This window comes from Protopterus annectens, chromosome 3.part1 (assembly GCF_019279795.1).
Source record: "Protopterus annectens isolate FY-2018-M chromosome 3.part1, PAN1.0, whole genome shotgun sequence".
NCBI lineage: Eukaryota > Metazoa > Chordata > Ceratodontiformes > Protopteridae > Protopterus > Protopterus annectens.
The window spans coordinates 1,650,869,986-1,650,888,762 of record NC_056732.1 but is presented as its reverse complement, the minus strand read 5'-3'; the positions used below and the strand labels follow the sequence as shown (position 1 = coordinate 1,650,888,762).

The 18,777-nt window shown below is 36.3% G+C and overlaps 1 protein-coding gene across 1 annotated transcript in view; it reads left to right on the top strand.

Annotated features, from left to right (window-relative positions):
- Positions 1-18,777, top strand: part of LOC122797828 (extracellular calcium-sensing receptor-like) — a 167,009-nt gene that overhangs the window by 75,611 nt on the left and 72,621 nt on the right. The window contains exon 5 of the mRNA XM_044066351.1: positions 4,073-4,870. Coding sequence (XP_043922286.1) covers positions 4,073-4,870 — 798 coding nt within the window. The remainder of the gene's footprint in view (positions 1-4,072; positions 4,871-18,777) is intronic.

Here is an 18,777-nt window from a genome sequence, read left to right as displayed (position 1 = left end):
TGCAAGGGCCAATTATTGTGTTGTTGGGCAAGACAAGGGCTGTTGGATACAGTGATTAAGGCACTTTTCATGTCTTACCCAGTGTTGCTAGACATGTTTCATCTGAAAAAGTCTCAATCCCTCCACACCACATACTCCAAAGACCTCAACCTCATCACCACAATAAACAAAACCTGCTGGAGGGACATGTTTCTAACCCAGAGACATCTCATACTCTGGAATAAAATCCCCATTCATGTCAAGCAGAGCACTTCACTAGCCCTCTTCAAGAAAAATCTCGATGAGTGGATAGGTAACAGGAAATTCACCCTGGGGATCATTTTCAACAGCCTTGCTTGATAGGGGCACAGGAAACTAATGTCCAGCAACAGGATGACTGGGAATATTCCTGGTCTAGGCTTGTGTTGACTCTAGGACCATTAACCTAGTACTCACCTATGAAGCTATGAGCCTATGAGGATGTATCTAGGGGGTAGATTTTTGAAGAAGTTTATGGAAATATTTGACATGGAAGATGTGAATTCAGTAGCAGGAGTTTGGAGTGAATTTACATATTATTCTTCAAGATACAAAAACTGGGCTTGGCTAGACAGAAATTATATTCCACAGGAACATGTGCATTTAATTGAAAGTTTTGACACACATCCAATAGCTATTGCAGATCATGTAGCAGTAATAACTAAAATAAAAATGCAGGATAATGAAATAAAAATGAGACACTGGTGCTTTCCCAACTATCTGTTAAAAAGAGGGGAATTTAAGGAATGGGTAGTGGAACTTATTTGGGAATAATTAGGGGAGATAGAAATGTATTCTGAAATATAGCTAGGGAGTGGGATACAATTAAAGTGGAGTTTAAAAATAGGGTGGAAATAATAGAAAGAGAGTAAAATGGTTAAGAAGTAAATAGAATTATTTAGAGGGACTGGCAAAGGTTAAAGTATTGCAGAATAGGGGGAAACTCACAGAACTAGAATAGAAGCAACTGCAGAATGCTAAACAGAAAATAAGGGATTACCTCATTAATACCCATGAATACATAAAGACTGCTGTTAAGCAATTGTTTTTTTAAAATAACTCCAGAGCAGAAAATCTTTTAGCACAATGACTAAAGCAACAGAAAGTAGAAAGGGTTGTTGCCAAGTTTAAGGATAACAAGGAAGATAACCAGAGATCCTGTAGAGGTACTGAAACTCTGTATAAAGCAGAGAAATATGGAAATCAAAAAAGGTACAAATGGAAATGTTTATGGAAGAAGGCTAGAGGTAGATGAGACTCATTTACCAACAGTTAGGATAGGAGGACATGAGATAAATATGGTGATATATAACCAATCCACAGGAAAGTTTCCAGGAACAGATGGTATTCCTGTGGAAATTTAGAAGCTAGGAGGGAAAATGATAATGATCTGGAAGGTTTTAACAGTATTTTAAAAGGAGGAGAAGGACCAACATCCAAGAAGAAAGCTGTGGTAGCTGTAATACCTAAAGAGGGTAAAGATCCCCCAGATCTAGCTTCATATAGATCCATTTTAATTCTAAACCATGATTATAAAGTGTTTATGTCTATGATGACTAAAAGAATGGCAAAGGTGATGCCAAGATTGATAGATATGGATTAATATGGTCTTGTGTAGGGGAGGAAAACATTCAACAATATTTATAGAACAATGATGGTTGAGAGGGAAGCAGAATGTAAGAAAATACCACTGTTATTGGTGAGTCTTGATGCAGAGAAACCATTTGACAGAGTAATTTGTGAGTTTATAAGTAGGGCAATGGAAGCATTTGCATTCCATGATACAATTAAAAGGTTGATTAGGAGGATATATGAGGGATCAGAGGTGAAAATTAAAGTGGGTGAGTTCCCATCTGATACGTCCTGTTTGAGCAGAGGAACCAGGCAGGGATGTCCTATTTCCCCTTTGTTATTTGCTTTATATTTAGAACCATTAGCAAAGAAAATAAGGAACTCAGAAATTCTAGGATATAATTGGTATGGTAGTAAAGAAAAGCTAGCTTTATTTGCAGATTATATTATTTTATATCTGATAAAACCAGAAAATGACATTTCAGTGCTATGGAACATTTGGAGACAGTTTCGGGTCTTTTTGGGATACAAAATTAATGAAGATAAAACAAAGGCAATAGCCATAAACTATGTATCCACACACAAATTCGTTTAGCAATACCCATATTTATGGGGACATGATAAAATGAAGTATTTAGGAGTATGGATTAAAAAGGATTCTGTTATGGCAGCTAAGGATATGTGTGAAGAGACTAAACAAAAGATAATGCAAAAACTGTGAAACCAGAAGCTCTGTTTTATGGATATGGATAGCAAGATACAAGCAGTCAAAATTTATTTAGTCCCTTTAGTTTTATACACTGGTCAGGCATATTTTTTATCAACCAGAGAAGTAGTGGATAGAAATTAATAAAGACTTGAAGGATTTTATCTGGTAGGGGAAGATGGCAAGAGTCAAGTGATATAAGCTGATCCTTTCAATAGAACAAGGTGGTTTGGGATTGGGATTTCTATGGTGATATATAACCAATCTACAGGGAAGTCTCCAGGAACAGATGGTATTCCTGTGGAAATTTAGAAGGGATATTTCAGAGCTACATGGTTAAGGCTCATATACATAGCACAAGCAGAAAGCTATAATTCAAAGTGGAAAGGTATGATGATGAAACGGGGGGGGGAGCTCAAGAAACAAGGAGAGACTGGTATTTTGGATGCAGATCCTTTAAGGAGAATAACAATAACCATACAAAATATTATACTCATAAAGTAGCAGAAAGAATTTTAAGAATTTACCCAACATGGGAACAGAGAAAGGAGTTTCTGCCAATAGGGTGACTGCAATTAAGGATACAGACAACAGAGAAGAGGAGGCTATAATTAACTGGAGAAAACTGGCAAAGGAACCAAGGTATTGGGAGCAAATAATTAGAGAGGGAAAGGTAATAGAATGGGAAGAGGCCAATAATTTATTTGGACTACCAGGCTAGAGATTGCCTTACATATCAATGATTGATAGCAGAGTATAGGTAAAGAGAAAGAAATAGGGGAAAGACCAGCACTGGTAAAGTGTTTAATAGAATCTAGAACAGAAGCTGCTGTTAAAAAGGGATATTTAGTAGAGCATATAAAATATTGCATGATAACTATAAGAATTAATCAGAGGAGATTAGAAAGGATAGGGAAGAGAGATTGGATAAACAATTCACAAAGAAACAATGGGGGATATATGTATGACTGTCAAGTATGCAACAAAGTCTAGAAGATTTAGGATCTTTACTTTGAAGTGTTTACATAGGTATTTTTATAACTCAAGTCGACTCCAAAGAAGTTTTCCTCAGATAGATAGCAAATGTTGGAGGTGTGATGGGGAAGAAAGAGATAACTGGGAACATATTTTTGGGAGTGTAATGAGTTGGCAGACTTTAAAAATTCCCTGCAGACTACTCTATCAGAAATGCTGGGTGAGCAAATTGGTATAACTAAGGAAATTATTATTTTGGACTATGATACAGAATCGGAATTGTCTAGACATAGAAGGGCCTTGCTGAGTCTAATTATGGTGGCTGTCAAAAACCAATTACTAGAAAATGGAAATCAAAGTCTAAACCAACTGTACTAGAAGTAGTGAATATAGTAACATAAATAAAACAACTGGAAATGTGATCCTTAGAAAAGGGAATGAGCAAATTACATAGACAAAAATGAGAATTGTGGGAAAAATACATGCAGAATAACATTTTGGAGGAGCCATGAGATATAAAACTAGGCAGGACTTCAATGCGCTATGTAATATTTGACTGACAATGACTGGATAGATTATAAATTATATCTAATGTTCGCAACTAAAAATATGTCAGTATGGTTTGTTTTCATTTATATAAAAGTTGGATTGCGTGTCATAACTGATAATTTAATAAAGATGTTTCTTATGTTAAAAAAACAGCTCTACAACCATATAATATAGAACATTCAAAACAAAACACAAAATAATTACAAATACTGATTTAGGAGCACAATTACATATTTTGCTTACTTTTTTCAGATCAGTTCCAACTCCTTATCATTGTTATTAAATGATAAGTTCCTGTATCCATCTTTTCTGCGAACCCGTGCTAGTAGCTTGGAGTATTTTCTTGCTGTTGTTCAAATGATAAAACACTTCGGATGGACTTGGGTTGGGATTTTAGCTGATTTGCTTGATACTGCTATTCAAATCAGTCAGAAGCTAAAGGCAGTACTTGATGAAGCCGGAATTTGTGTGGAGTTCCAAACGTATTTGTCTAATTTCGATCAGGTGGCTGAAAATATAATATCATCTTCTTCTAAAGTTATTTTGGTTATTAGTTCTAATTTTGGTGCTACTCTTGATGCATTATCAAGAAAACATTTTAAAGGAAAAGTCTGGGTTGGTGGTCAGGAATGGCCGGAATTTGTAAATGTTTCTAAACATGCTGAGTTAATTCTTGGAACTCTGTGGTTTTCCTTCAGAACAGGAAGAATGCCAGGTTTTATCGGTTTTCTCAGTGCTCTGCATCCATTAAAAAATCAAGATGACCCTTTTACTGTAGATGTTTGGAAAGAGTTGCTTGGATGCACGTGGTATAATTCTCAGCAAAATTTAACAGGAAATAATGATAAAACTATATGTACTGGGACAGGAACTATAAGCTTTTTAAATAATCCCTATCTAAAAGAAGACCGCATGGATATATTTTATAGGACTTACAATGCAGTATATGCGTTTGCTCATGCTTTACATAATCTCCATACCTGCATACCCACCGAAGGTCCCTTTGTAAATGGATCTTGTTCTAAACTAATGAACTTTATCCGATGGCAGGTATGAAATATTCATAACTATACATTATTTAGTAGTTAATGCTGCTGCTGGAGGAGGTTATGTATTTATTTTTTCAGATTAAATACATTACATTTTATTATTTTATGGTGCCACTGTAGTACATACTTTGAAAACAATTCAGTAATAGGTGAACTAATCTACTTGCAAATAGAAAATACAGAATGTATGCCACCTATTCATAGGTTCACAGGTCAATACAAGGCTGATGATCCAGAAGACCATTGCTATTACTATCACTATTAATAATAATAATAATAATAATAATAATAATACCCATTTGTTAGCCAGATAGACCCACTAGACTCACAGTCCCTTAATTAGCCTAGCCACAATACCCCAAATCATAGTTACCCACTGGCATGGCAAAAGGATTGAACCTTACACCTTTTGCTCAGAAATCCGCATAACAAGCCAGAGCTTTAACCTTCTACACTGAATAAGGATATTAACAGCCACTATAGTATATACCTAGAAAGCAGTCCAGTACTAGACAGACAAACTATTCTACTTAGAAATAAAGAATACAGAATGCATACCATCCGGATCAATAAGAAAATACAGAATGCATACAATCCAGGTCAGTAAGAAGATACAGAATGCATACCATTTGGATCAATAAGAAGATACAGAATGTATAACATCTGGATCAATAATAAGATAAAGAATGCATACCATCCAGATCACTAAGAAGGTACAGAATGCATACCATCCGGATGAATAAGATGATACAGAATGCATACCATCTGGATCAATAAAAAGATACAGAATACATACCATCCAGATCAATAAGAAGATACAGAATGCATACCATCTGGATCAATAAGAAGATACAGAATGCATACCATCTGGGTCAATAAAAAGATACAGAATACATACCATCTGGATCAATAAGAAGATACAGAATGCATACCATCTGGATCAATAAGAAGATACAGAATGCATACCATCTGGATCAATACGAAGATGCAGAATGCATACCATCTGGATCAATAAGAAGATACAGAATGCATACCATCTGGATTAATAAGAAGATACAGAATGCATACCATCTGGATCAATAAGAAGATACAGAATGCATACCATCTGGGTCAATAAAAAGATACAGAATACATACCATCTGGATCAATAAGAAGATACAGAATGCATACCATCTGGATCAATAAAAAGATACAGAATACATACCATCTGGATCAATAAGAAGATACAGAATACATACCATTTGGATTAATAAGAAGATACAGAATGCATACCATCCAGATAAATAAGAAGTAGGGAGTAGGACCCCCCCCCCAGAAAAATGAAATAACTTTCGCTGGGGTGCTCTTTTCTCAGTAGTGTAGTTTCAGAACAGGAGGTAAAAAGGTAGGTAAGGTGTCTTGCTACTGCTGTGACCTTGAGGTAGCACTGAAAGATTTAATTTATGAAGGCAATTTGTTTTTACTGCATTTGCTATCAGCTGGTATATGAAAGTAAATGAGGAAAGGTCTGGTTAAAACAAAGGACAAGAGATCTATAGGGACAGAAAAAAGTTCACATAAATGTTTCATGTTAAAACTTTAAAGCTGCATGTTACAACTTAAATACAATGCATAAATAGTTTAGCAAACACTTCTGTTTTTGATTTGTAAAATGCAAGTGCTTCACACACTTTTTAAGGCAATCAGTCTTCATTTTCTTAAATGTTATCTATTGCTCTTAGACATTGTTTTAGTGAAACTGGCTTCCTCAATTCCAGATTCATCAGAATCAATCGAAACTTCATTAGAAGTAGTTAGTAATTTTAGATATTGGCTAAGAACAGATGAGAATAAATTAAAACATGTATTTTCCAATCCATATTATTTAAATGGCCTACATACAGAGATATATTTTCAACTATGCTACAAAATGATGGCAAACATTTATGAAAATATGGCATTTATACACCACATAAAACTAGTCACCCACATTAATCATATCATATCTACAGCACTTTAACTGTTTTTGAAGGTGTTTAAATGTCCATGTGCATAAATTGCAAAAGAAGCAACGTTGGTGTGGAGGTTGATTTGGAAGACCCCTCTTCAATAATAAGTCACTCCTTACTTAAGCTTTTGACTTGCAGTCAGTCATGCTGCCCAAAGTCAATCAATTAAAAGTAAGAACAAACCTCTGGTTTGAAACTATATATTATTTAGTTATTGTTGAAACATGTTACCCTTTCATAAATTTTATGATAATATTCCATACTTTGCTAATAAAAGAGAAGAAGTATTCAGACTAAGGATATTTCCTCAAAATTTTGTCTTGCAATGTCTTTCGGTATTAAATGAAATTTAGTTTGATTGAGTCAACTTCAGAGTTTGTTAAATAAATTGTTAAAATCAGACTGTAAAAATCATTAGGCATTTCAAAATAACAGTCAGTAAGACAGTAGGCTCGAGGTTCAAAATAACATTTATCTAATGTACATTAGGAGGCAAAAAACCATACATAACATGTACAGAATTTTGACTAATTACATTCAGGAAATACCTTCAATTATATACCATTTACAATCAGCTTTTGCCCACCTTACTGACGTGGTCAGTCACAGGGCCTTTACATCACTATAGTCCATAAGAAAACGCTGATGTAATGCTTTTTCAAAAAGTTTTCCCATGAGAATATTACAGCCTTGTAAGGCACCTGGTCAGTTACAATGTCTTTCCGTGGATGTAACTAATTCAAGGCTCTTGGATTAGTTCGAATACAATGGATGAATGTCTTCTTAATTTTTTTGTCTCTCTGTCCACCAGCTGGATGTTATCTCTGATAGTGCTCACAAGGCCATTCTTCTCGGTGGAAGGAAGAAAGATACACATGCATACATATTCATTTCTTTCTGACCCTGCAGATAATAATGCTGAAAGACATAAGCCTGCTGAGCTAGCTACTGTCAGGGTCAGAGTTTTAACTACACTACAGCTAAGCTTCAAATAACTTCATGCAAGATTATTTCTACAGTCATTCTAGTAAAATAGAATTAAATGCATTACATATTATACTGTTTTCAAACTTTGCACTACATATATGTTTGAGTACATATTCTTCTAATAGTTTATATATGTCTAAGCACACATTTTCCTAACAGTTTATATATGTCTAAGCACATATTTTTCTAACAGTTTATATATGTCTAAGCACATATTTTTCTAACAGAGTTCATACAACACGGGCTCAACAAGTCAATCTGGTATATTAAATTATTTGCTTACTATCTTTTAAGTGATTGTGTAATATCATTGGCTAAAGTAAACATTTGTTACCTATATGACAAAATAAATGTGAATAGTTACTAGATTGAGGATTATTATAAAGTAAGCAGAATGCATATTGTAATGATTGAATCCATGTGTCCTAAAATTATTAAGTTAACAAAAGAAATGATAAGTTATACTGAAATTTTTAAATGGTTAGCAATTATATTTTGTATCCAGTCTAATAATTTGGATTTTATTTTTATTTATTTATTTTATATTTGTTGACCGGGCTAGTCTAACTGGATATATGTCCATTTTCAGTCGAGGCCCGGGGAGAAAAGTTCCAAGACAAATACAGATGAAAATAATGCTTAGGTTACAATAAAGTTAACATAGAAGAATGATGAAATACATTTTACAACACAATGGTTAATAACTATTTACAAAATATAGAACACACTATTCACATAAAGTCAATCATAGCAGTTTCTGAATAACAGTTCTGCTTACATATGCAGTAAAGAACAAACTCAATTAGGGAGAGTAGAGGGAATAGCAGAGGTGATAGGTTAGTCAGGGTTGCTGCATTGGCATAACCATTTTGTTCTGAGGAATATTTTCAGTTTTTGTTTGAAGAGGGGTACGGAAGGAAGAGAAGTCAGTTCAGTAGGTAGAAGGTTCCAGTTTTTCCCAGTAGTGTTTGAGAACAGAGAATCACCTGCCATGTTGTTTGACTTACTTATGCTAACTAACAATTTATTTGATGATCATAAGTTAGTAAGATTTTTTATAGGGGGTTATGAGGTTTGAGAGTATTGGAGTATTGTTAGGCTGGTTGAGGATCTTATGAGCAATGGTAAGTTGGCTATATTGAAGCTGATTTTGTAGTTCAAGCCATCCTAGTTGTTTTAGATTCTCACAGTGATAGGTTCTGAAGGGATTACCAGTGGCAAATCTGACAATGTTGTTATAGGAGGTAACAAGTTTGAGAGGATTATGTTTTGACAGATTAGTATAGATTGGTGAGGCATAAAGGAGTGTTGAGATTAGATGTGAGTGGGCAATAGTAGATCTTTCTATAGGAGCGAGGAAGGATTTGACTCTATATAGGGAGCCCATTTTTCTGTTAACTGTTTTTATAGTGTTGTTAATATGGGAGTTGAAGTTAAGGTTGTTGTCTATAGTAATTCCTAGGAGCTTGGTGGTAGCATCAGGGGATATGAGGGTACCATTATTAGAAGTAACAGAGAAATCTATAGGTGTATACTTATGGGTAGGGGTAAAGAGCAGTAGCTTAGTTTTTTTAGGATTCAGGAGGAGGCAGCATTTTAAGAACCATGACTCTACTATGTTAAACATTTTCTGAGTTAGGGATTGTAGTTCAGATGAGGATTTGGCTGTGCAGATTATTGTTGAATCATCTGCATATTGTATACAGGTTGCATGAGTAGTAGCTTTGCAGAGATCATTAATAAAAATAGAGAATAATAGAGGACCTAGAATGGAGCCCTGGGGGACACCTAGCGTAACTGGCAAGTGGGATGATAGATTATTTTCCCACATAACAGCTTGCTGTCTGTCGTTCAGGTAAGAGCCGAACCATTGAACAGCTAGAGTGTCAAGAGAAAGTGATTTGAGAATATTTATAAGCAATGTGTGGTTTACCATATCGAAAGCTTTTGAAAGATCAATAAATAGAGCTGAAGAGAGAGCATTGTTATTGTGATTTCTGTTAATGGTGTCAGTGAAGGATAAGAGGGCTGTAGTGGTACTATGGTATGGTCTAAAGCCATGTTGGCTTTATGCTAGTAAGTTGTGCTGTAGTAAGTGGTCTAGAAGCTGATGATGAATGCATTTTTCCATTATTTTTGCTAAGGGGGATAGTAGGGCTATAGGGCGATAGTTAGAATATTCATTGGAGTTGCCTCCTTTATGTAGGGGGATAATGTGTGAGATTTTCCAGATGATTGGGATGGTTCCCCCATTAATAGTTCTGTTTATTAGGATGGATATAGGATAAGCTACTGCTTTAGCTGCTTTTTGCAGATATTGAGCTGGAATCTGGTCAGCAGAAGGAGTACAAGGCTTAAGTTTTAAAATGAGTTTGTAGATAAAATTAGTAGAGATGGGTTGTAATAGGAAAGTAGGAAGAGAGCTGGAAACGGGTTTAGGAAGGCTGTAGCTGTCAGGGGTTAGCTGGCTGGCTAGAGATTGGATGGCTTCAGTAAAGAAGGTATTAAAGGCATTAGCAGTTTGGTTGGGAGCCTCATGATTAGCAACAGTTGGGGTTGGAGTACTGCAGTGACCTGGGTGTAACAGACTATTGATACTTGCCCAGAATCTTTGGGGATTGTTTAGGTGTGTTTGCTGCATTTTACAGTAAAAGTTTTTTTTGTCTGTAAGTATTGCTTTTTTCGTCACATTTCTCATTTGTCTAAATCTTTGTTGATCTGGTATGTTTTTGGTAGTTCTCCACCTAGTCCAGGCTTTATTTCTGAGTAATATTTTTTGTCTGGTGTCTTCAGAGAGTCATGGGGCTGGTTTTGACCTAGTTCTGATAGTGCGCTTTGGTGCATGTTGGTCAAGGATATTTAAGAATTTGGAGTTAAAGTGTTTGACAGCCTCTTCAAGTGGGAGGATTTTTAGGGGAGACCAATCACAAGAGCTAAGTTCAGTTTGGAATAGCCTTTGGTTAAAATGTTTGTTTGACCGTATAGTCCTATATGAAGCTTGGTGAGAGATATCAATCTTTTGCTTGATTATGTAGGTCAGAGTGGTCACTGACATCATCAGGGAAGATACCTACTTTATAAGGTTGGTGGTAGTTATTAACAAGGATCCAATCCAAGGTGCTCTCTTTTTTGGTTGGATTTTTAATTCTAGTTGGGTAGGTGATGGTCTGAGAAAAGCCATGTAGGTTAATATGAGAAGAAGGATGGTCAGTACTAATGCACTTCCAGTCAATATTGAAGTCACCTAGGATTATAGTTTCTTGCGGGAAGGTTAATGATATCCAACTAAGAATATCTTCTTGTGTACATATATTGATTAATTAACAGAATAAAGTAGATTAGCATAATTGCGTGGAGGTATATTCTAAAACCAGGCATCTGCATCGTATAACATTCTGTATGTACATAAGCATACATTTTCATTCTCACAAGTCCTTTCAAACTTTTGCATGCATTTATGCTATTACTAACTAATTTGACTATGAAATTAAGGGTGATGAAGGAAAGGCTAATGTAAAATATTATTTTGTATCATTTTATTGCAGTTTTCTTATTAATAGAAGGCTTTTACATAAACACACATTTCAGCTGATGCACCTATTTGACTATTTTGTTACAACTTATTGGAATCGACTTTGTTCACATATACCTTTATACATATCATTGCTAACACGATGCATATTTTATATTGTAGCATTTGTAACTAATCACATGTTTGGTGCATTGTTTCTCCAAACATGCATCCTTTCACTTAGTGTCAGTCTTTTTCCCATGACTTTTTATTAGTTTGCTTTTAGGTCATTGTTTCTAATTCCTTTCTTTCCCCTTCCCTCCCTGTCACCCTAACTGTCTCACCTCATGCCCCATCTCTTCCTTTTGTCTAACCCTCTTTGCTACACTCCCTCCTGTGTTACCTCTCTTTCCTAACGCCCATGTCTCCTACCCTTCAGATCTGGTTGTCATCTTGTTGTGGAAGTCTCTAACTCTATTCCAACTCATCTGTGATGTAGCAAGGGTGGAACAAATGAGGCACATGCCCTGGGTGCCAGTTTGTAATGTGCTGAGGGATTAAACAAAAATTTGACCGCTTGCAACTTGTCAAATAATTGAAAGCTTAGTAAGAACATATGAATTTATAAGCCTATGAATGATCAGGATTATTTAATAAACAGCTTGTAAACTGACTGTCTACATGTTCTGTTTTTTTTAAAAAGGACAGTTTGACAGCCAGCCAGACAGGTTAGAAGCTATTTATAACTGATCACAATTGTGATCATTTATTGATATTGTGTAAACTGTTAGATTGTTCTTAAAAAGGTTTGATATTTTGCAAGCTGTTACTAAGCAATCTCGTTTGCGATTGCTTAAAGACAGCAGGGGATAGCCAGGAGAGGCTCTGAAGGGTATGCTGCCCAGGACACCAAAATTCCATCCGTCTAGATACACTGTAGTTCATGATTTTATCTCTTAACTTTTGAAATATTTTATGGTATGACTCTTCACCCTTCCCACTAATATGAACACTTGTCTTCTCTTTCTCTTTCTGTTTGTGCTCTTACCCGTTGTCTGGTATGGACCACTAAGGCATGGTTTCCATGAGTTTTCCAGCTGGATCCCACATAGCTCTTTCCAACTCTTTTATCACCACACTCCACAGTTCCTTGATTAGCTGCTTTCTCACATCATGTATACTGAAATGAACTGCTCCCATCTTTTAGGCCTGTATATTTTAATGATCATTCAGAGCTATCTGTAAATGAACCCCATTTTCTGATACAACATTGGGCCTATACTGCTCAGACTCTGGCAGATGCTGAAAACCTATCTCTCCATTTCCCCACAGACCATATAATCCATTCTCTTATATGGCATTTCTTTTTCTGGAAGTCCATTCTGTGTTTTCTCTCCTTCTGTAAAATGCTTTAATATATAAAACCACTCATTCTCTGACCTTCTACTCATGCCTTTTCTAGAGGGGGACTCAGCACTCTGTCTTTATTCCATTATCTTTCTTCTTTAATTCTCTAATCCATTTGTTCAATGCTTTTAGCAACTATCAGTCTTGTAGCCATTTTTTGCCTTTCTTATGTATTTATCCCCGTTTATTCTTCCTGTACTTTTCTCTCCTTGTCTCTACACGGATTAGCCACACCCTTTTTCAGCTGGCCTGCCTTTCTGATGCCTTTCACTTCCCAGTCTGAACACTCATTTTGCCAGTTCTTTTCCAGTGACTTCTTCGTTGTCCATAGGTTCTTTCTTCTGCTATGCTTGACCCTTAAAGCCCCGCAATGTGCCAGTTGAAGTTAGAGCTTCTTTTATATATCCATCAGGGAATTGCTCTAGTATGTATTTGTTTCAAGATATTCCCTTTCTAACTTTCCTTCTTTGTTTTCCCATTCTAGGTTCCATATTTCATTCCCCCTCAATCAGTATTCTGCTTACTAGTTTCCCTCATATAAACTCACTGCAGATTCTTTGGATACCTTAATTGTAATGTGCCCCCCCCCCCCCAAGAGGGTTCCTAATGGTTGCCAACCACAGTGGGAAACAGTAACCAGCAACCTGGGGCTTCCCTGTGTGAGAACACCACAGGACTAGCAAATTCCATCAAAGGTTGGTTTGGGTTATTATGAGTGTCAGTGGTGTTACAGTAGCTGCTATAAAAACCTTTGGTCAGATCTTTAAGAAAGTAGCCATGATAATTATTTCTGATGGATCTAATTGTATTAAACCATTGTCGGCCACATCTTATTGCAAACTAGTCATGATACAGCGGTAGCCAGAACCTATTAGGCCATAATGATGACTGTTGCAGCATTTTGCTATTATATTATATTATATTACATTATATTATATTATATTATATTATATTATATTATATTATATTATATTATATTATGTTATATTATATTATATTGAGTTGTTATGACACTTACTGGGCCCTTGTTTTGCACCCTTGTAGTTTTTGTGCTCAGATATTAAGGAAAAGCTCTTGAAAATTTGTTTCTGGACTGCCTAGAATTTAACTGTTATAACAACTGTTGGAAATTAGACTTATGTTTCTCTATGCAATGGCTGAAATTCCTCTTCAAAATCCTATAATGTTTTATAATAGCTCTGCAGTAGAATAAAGACTCTTGCACTCTAAATCTTTAGTAGTTTGAGTTTTTATTGAATGATGAGCACTTTCTTTGTAAGACTTCATCAAATCTAATTAGACTGTGCTATTGCTAGACATTTTATATATTCATGTACTTGATAATTAGAGAAAGATATGTCTTCTCAGATATCTTCGCCTAGAGGGTATCATTATGTTTATTGTTTCCTTTTTGACACCTTTATTGAACCATCACTTAAGACATAGGCAAACATAACATTTATATAAAAGAAAACAAACCATATTAACGTATTCCCAGTTGCAAACATTATGCATCATGTATATTCTTTTGTATATTGATCAGTTCGATATTACATAAACTGATCAATTCCTACCTTACCTAAATCTCACTCCTCCTCCAAAACCTTATTCTGTATATATTCCTCCCACAATTCCATTATTTTTCTATGTAATCTGCTCCTACCCTTTTGTAAATATCCCACTTCCAGTTCTTTTATGACTATTACAATATTCAATACTTCAAATAAAGTTGTTTTACACTTTGATTTCCATTTTCTAGTAATTGTTCTTTTTTTTGACAGCCACCAGAATTAAACTTAATGAAGTCTTACTATGTCTAGACAATTCAGATCCTGTATCCCAGGAGAAAAAATAATTTCCCTGGTTATGCACATATGCTCACTCAATATCTCTGAAAGTGTACTAGTGAATTTTTAAAGTCTGCCATACATTCATACATTCCCAAAAACATATATTCCCAATTACCTCTTTCTTCCTCACCACATTTCCAACATTTGACATCTACTTGAGGAAAAACAATTTGGAGTCTGCTGCTTTATAAAAATACATGTGCAAACACTTCCAAGCAAAAATCCTAATTATTTTATACTTTTTTGCATATTTGGGAGCCATACCCATTGTTTCCTTGTGAATTGTTTATCCAGTCTCTCTCTGTTCCTAATCTTTTCATTAAGTTTATTATGTTAGCCCTATTCATGGATGTACTTGCTCTACCCTTCCATTTCCCCCTGAGCTGCTTGATCTCTGCCTTTGGTCTTTCTTAGTTCTTTTCTGATATATCTTATAACACACCCAAGACTTGGAGTTCCACGTGCTTTGAGACATATTAAACATGGATCTCTACTGGTCTCCCTGCTCTTTCCTGTTTTCTCCAAAGTATTGCAATTGTCTTTTTGAGACTGGATTCTAGTTCTGACTCATTCCTAAAATCGCCAAGGATCTTAAACATGTGCGAGAGTATACTGACTCATATGCAACGCCATGGACAGAATTATCATGGAAATTATTAACAATGACATAGGAAACTGTCAGACTGGAACCACCTCAATTTGGTTTTGTCAAAGGCAGGTTATGTCTGCTGAACCTGATGAACTTCTTTGAGAAGGTCCTCATGGCAACGGATGAAGGCAAAATGGTGCATAAAGCCTTCCTTGACCTGGTGCCAAAGTCACAGCTTAAAACTCAATGCTAAGAAATGCATAATAGTACTTTTGGGAAGTTGGCCATCCCCGGAAATTACCTCAATATAAAAATACCCTAAAAGTAGACACAGTAGTCTGGGATTTAGAGACTCATTTAGATAGTAACCTGGCTTTTGACCAACAGGTGTCTAGTATGGTAAGAAAATCATTCTAGGTCACTCAACTTATAAGTAAAGGTATGGCATCTAGTTCCAGGGAATTCATTGTGCCACTATACTCAGCCCTTGTCAGACACATCATTGAGTATAATGCTCCCTTCGATATGTACTTGACCATGAACATGCATCAACTGGAACATTCACACAGGTTCATCACAAAAATAATACAGGGCATAAACACAATGTCCTTTGCAGATTACCCCAAAGCCCTGTCCCTAGCTGCCTGTTCCATTCAGACTGCTGAGTGGCAAGTTATGCTTGGCATAGAAGGCTAACTTGGATCCCACCCTGATGGACCTTTTACATATCTGCAAAATGAACAGCATCAGAACTACCAGATCCAAGGATTTAAAATATCTTTGCAATTGAAATAGGACACGCTGGAGGGACAGGTATGTATCTCAGAGAATGCTCATTCTTTGGACTACGATTCCATTCCATGTGAAGCAGAGCCCTTCCCTAACCCCATTCAAGCATAACCTGGATTTCACCCCAGTTTGACACCTATGTCTCTGATGGACAGAATTAACTGTTAAATCATGTCTTAACTAATAAACATCCCTTAAAATAACCTTTAAGAAAAAATATCCAATGGGATACATTTGGGTTGCATGGCTAGGTTTATAAAGGCCTCAGTGGTTATTAGCCTAGTATACACACACAAACCTATGGAAAATAAGAAAAAAATGCTGCCCACCCCTTATTAGATTCTTCTTTTCCCCAAAGGCAGGCTTTTTCTCCTGACTGGTACCTCCATTCCTAATATAAATATACTTGACAAGACAACCCTGCCTTGTTTCTCTTTCTAGTTTTATCTCATCTGACTTACCCTCTGACTAAATCTTGTATCGGTGGGCTGTGGTACAGTACCTCCACCCATCTTCAGACTTTGTCTTCAGAATTGTTGTCCTATTCAGTATCCTCCCATTACTTGTAAGAATTTCCTGTTTATGGAATCAAAGGCTTTATTTATATCAAAATAAGTTACTTCATATCCTTGTAACCCCTGGCTTTTAGATTCCATCCATAAATCACTGCAAGAACCACCACTTACATGTAGAGTGCTTTCTCTTTGCAAACTCTGCCTGGCTTGCTTGTGTCAACTTCGGTAATCTCTTTTCCAGTCTGTTCACTGGATGTTGGGTAGACTTTTTGAGCACTATTCATAAACATCATGCTTTTTGAAGCAGGACTGGTATGCAGCCCTTTGGAATTCATGACTATGTTTACACAGTGGGATAAGGGAGTATACCAGTCCTATCTGAATTATTTAATCATTAGACTACATGCACAGAAGTGACTCCCCCCGGCCATGTGCAGTTCACAAACACTACCCCAGTTGCACACAATCCAAGCCCAAAGAAGTAAATTATGAGACTTGGACTGCATGTGTACAGTTTGAGTTGTGCTTGTGAATGTACTGTCCTCCCTTTCCTGATGACATGTTGCTCAGATACTAAAGCTAAGAAATGCATTAGCACTACAGCTAAATAAAATGGAAAACTTGCTACCACAACCACCACATTCTACTCTACCACTAGAAACTTATCATTACCACAACCAAACAACCATTCATAGCATAGAATTCCAATGTTAGCATAATATACTAGTGTACCCTGATCCACAGTCATGGCAGGAGGGACTGAAATGTTTATAAATTGTTTATTTGCATAACTGTGGACCAATGAGCTAACTTGATTGTTCCTTTGCATAACTATGGACCAAAGAGCTAACTGGATTGTTCCTTTGCAAAACTGTGGACCAGTAACCTAACTTGATTGTTCTTTTGCATAACTGTGGACCAAAGAGCTAACGTGGAGTGCTGGCAAATTACAGTGGCATAAAACAATGTCTCATAAAGGGATTCTGCATTATGCTTCTCATCTGCAGCCTTGAGACTGTGTCATTCACTGGAGTAATGCTACAGTTAGGACTGCAGATGAGTAACATCACACACACACACTGCATTTAAGGGACTGTTCATTCTAATTGTGAATCACAGGTCATCAATCTGCATTTATCTAAGAAATGGACCTGAAGGCCCATGGGTCTGTTTTCTCTTTGTTTACTCTGGAGAGAAGGACTACAACTAAATGTCTCATTGAACTAGGGGTGTTTTTCATCTGTGCATCTATTGAATGTCATTTCCAAGTCTGATACTTTTCTTTCTGCAACAATTTATAATACTCTACTGGGAATCTGCCTACAATGTTTAACTATTCCAAACTAAAGAAATATTGCATCACAATCCTCTATTCCTCCTCATCGCCTCTCTTCAAATTTCTCTAATTTCTCTATACTTCTGTTTGTCTAGCTTAATCTAAGCTAATGATGCTCTCTCCATATCTCCAAAATGAATTCTACCTCCTATCATCATATTATTTACTATTATCTCTCCTTCAAGGCTCTTCTTTTATGATACTGTTCACTAAGCCTAAAGTGCTGGGAATACCTCTGGACTAGCTATAAAACATTCACTTACAGAGAACTCTGCAACACTTTTTCAGTGTTTCAGCTGCATCCAAAGATATCCAAGCTAAGATAAAAAGTATTTTTTAAATAACCATACTTGAACCAGCTTTATACAGTGATCACTACTATTTTTGAACATTTTTAAAGCTTTTATTTAATTCTTTTCAGCAATTGGGTTGGGGGTGCCTTCTGTGTGGAGTCTGCATGTCCTCCCTGCGGTCGGGTGGGCGTTCGAAAGACATGCTTTGAATGGGCGTGCCTTTGTTGGAGGTTGGGCGTCGGGCTGGCAACTTGATACCATAAAAACCAACTGCCAATCATTAGCGGACCGGAGTTCCGCTGTGGCGATCCCTAACCGAAAGACAACCAACAACATTCACGTCTTTGTTTGTTGGCTTTTGAAGTATGTGTGCCTTCAAATATATTTCCAGAAGGGCAAATTAGCTAGGCATTTAGTTGTTTGGTACTTATTTATAATTTAATCTGCACTTGAGAGCTGATTTTGCTTTTGTTGTGCTTTTACATTAAGAAATTCTAGGAGCAGACATCTTGTGGCAGAAAGTGTTTACTGGTGTCTTTGAGCTGAGAAACACTTCTAGTTGTTTAATCTGTACTTGAGAGATGTTCTTGCTGTGCTTGTACATTAACAGGTTCCAGAGATAGATGTATTGTGGCAGAAGGTG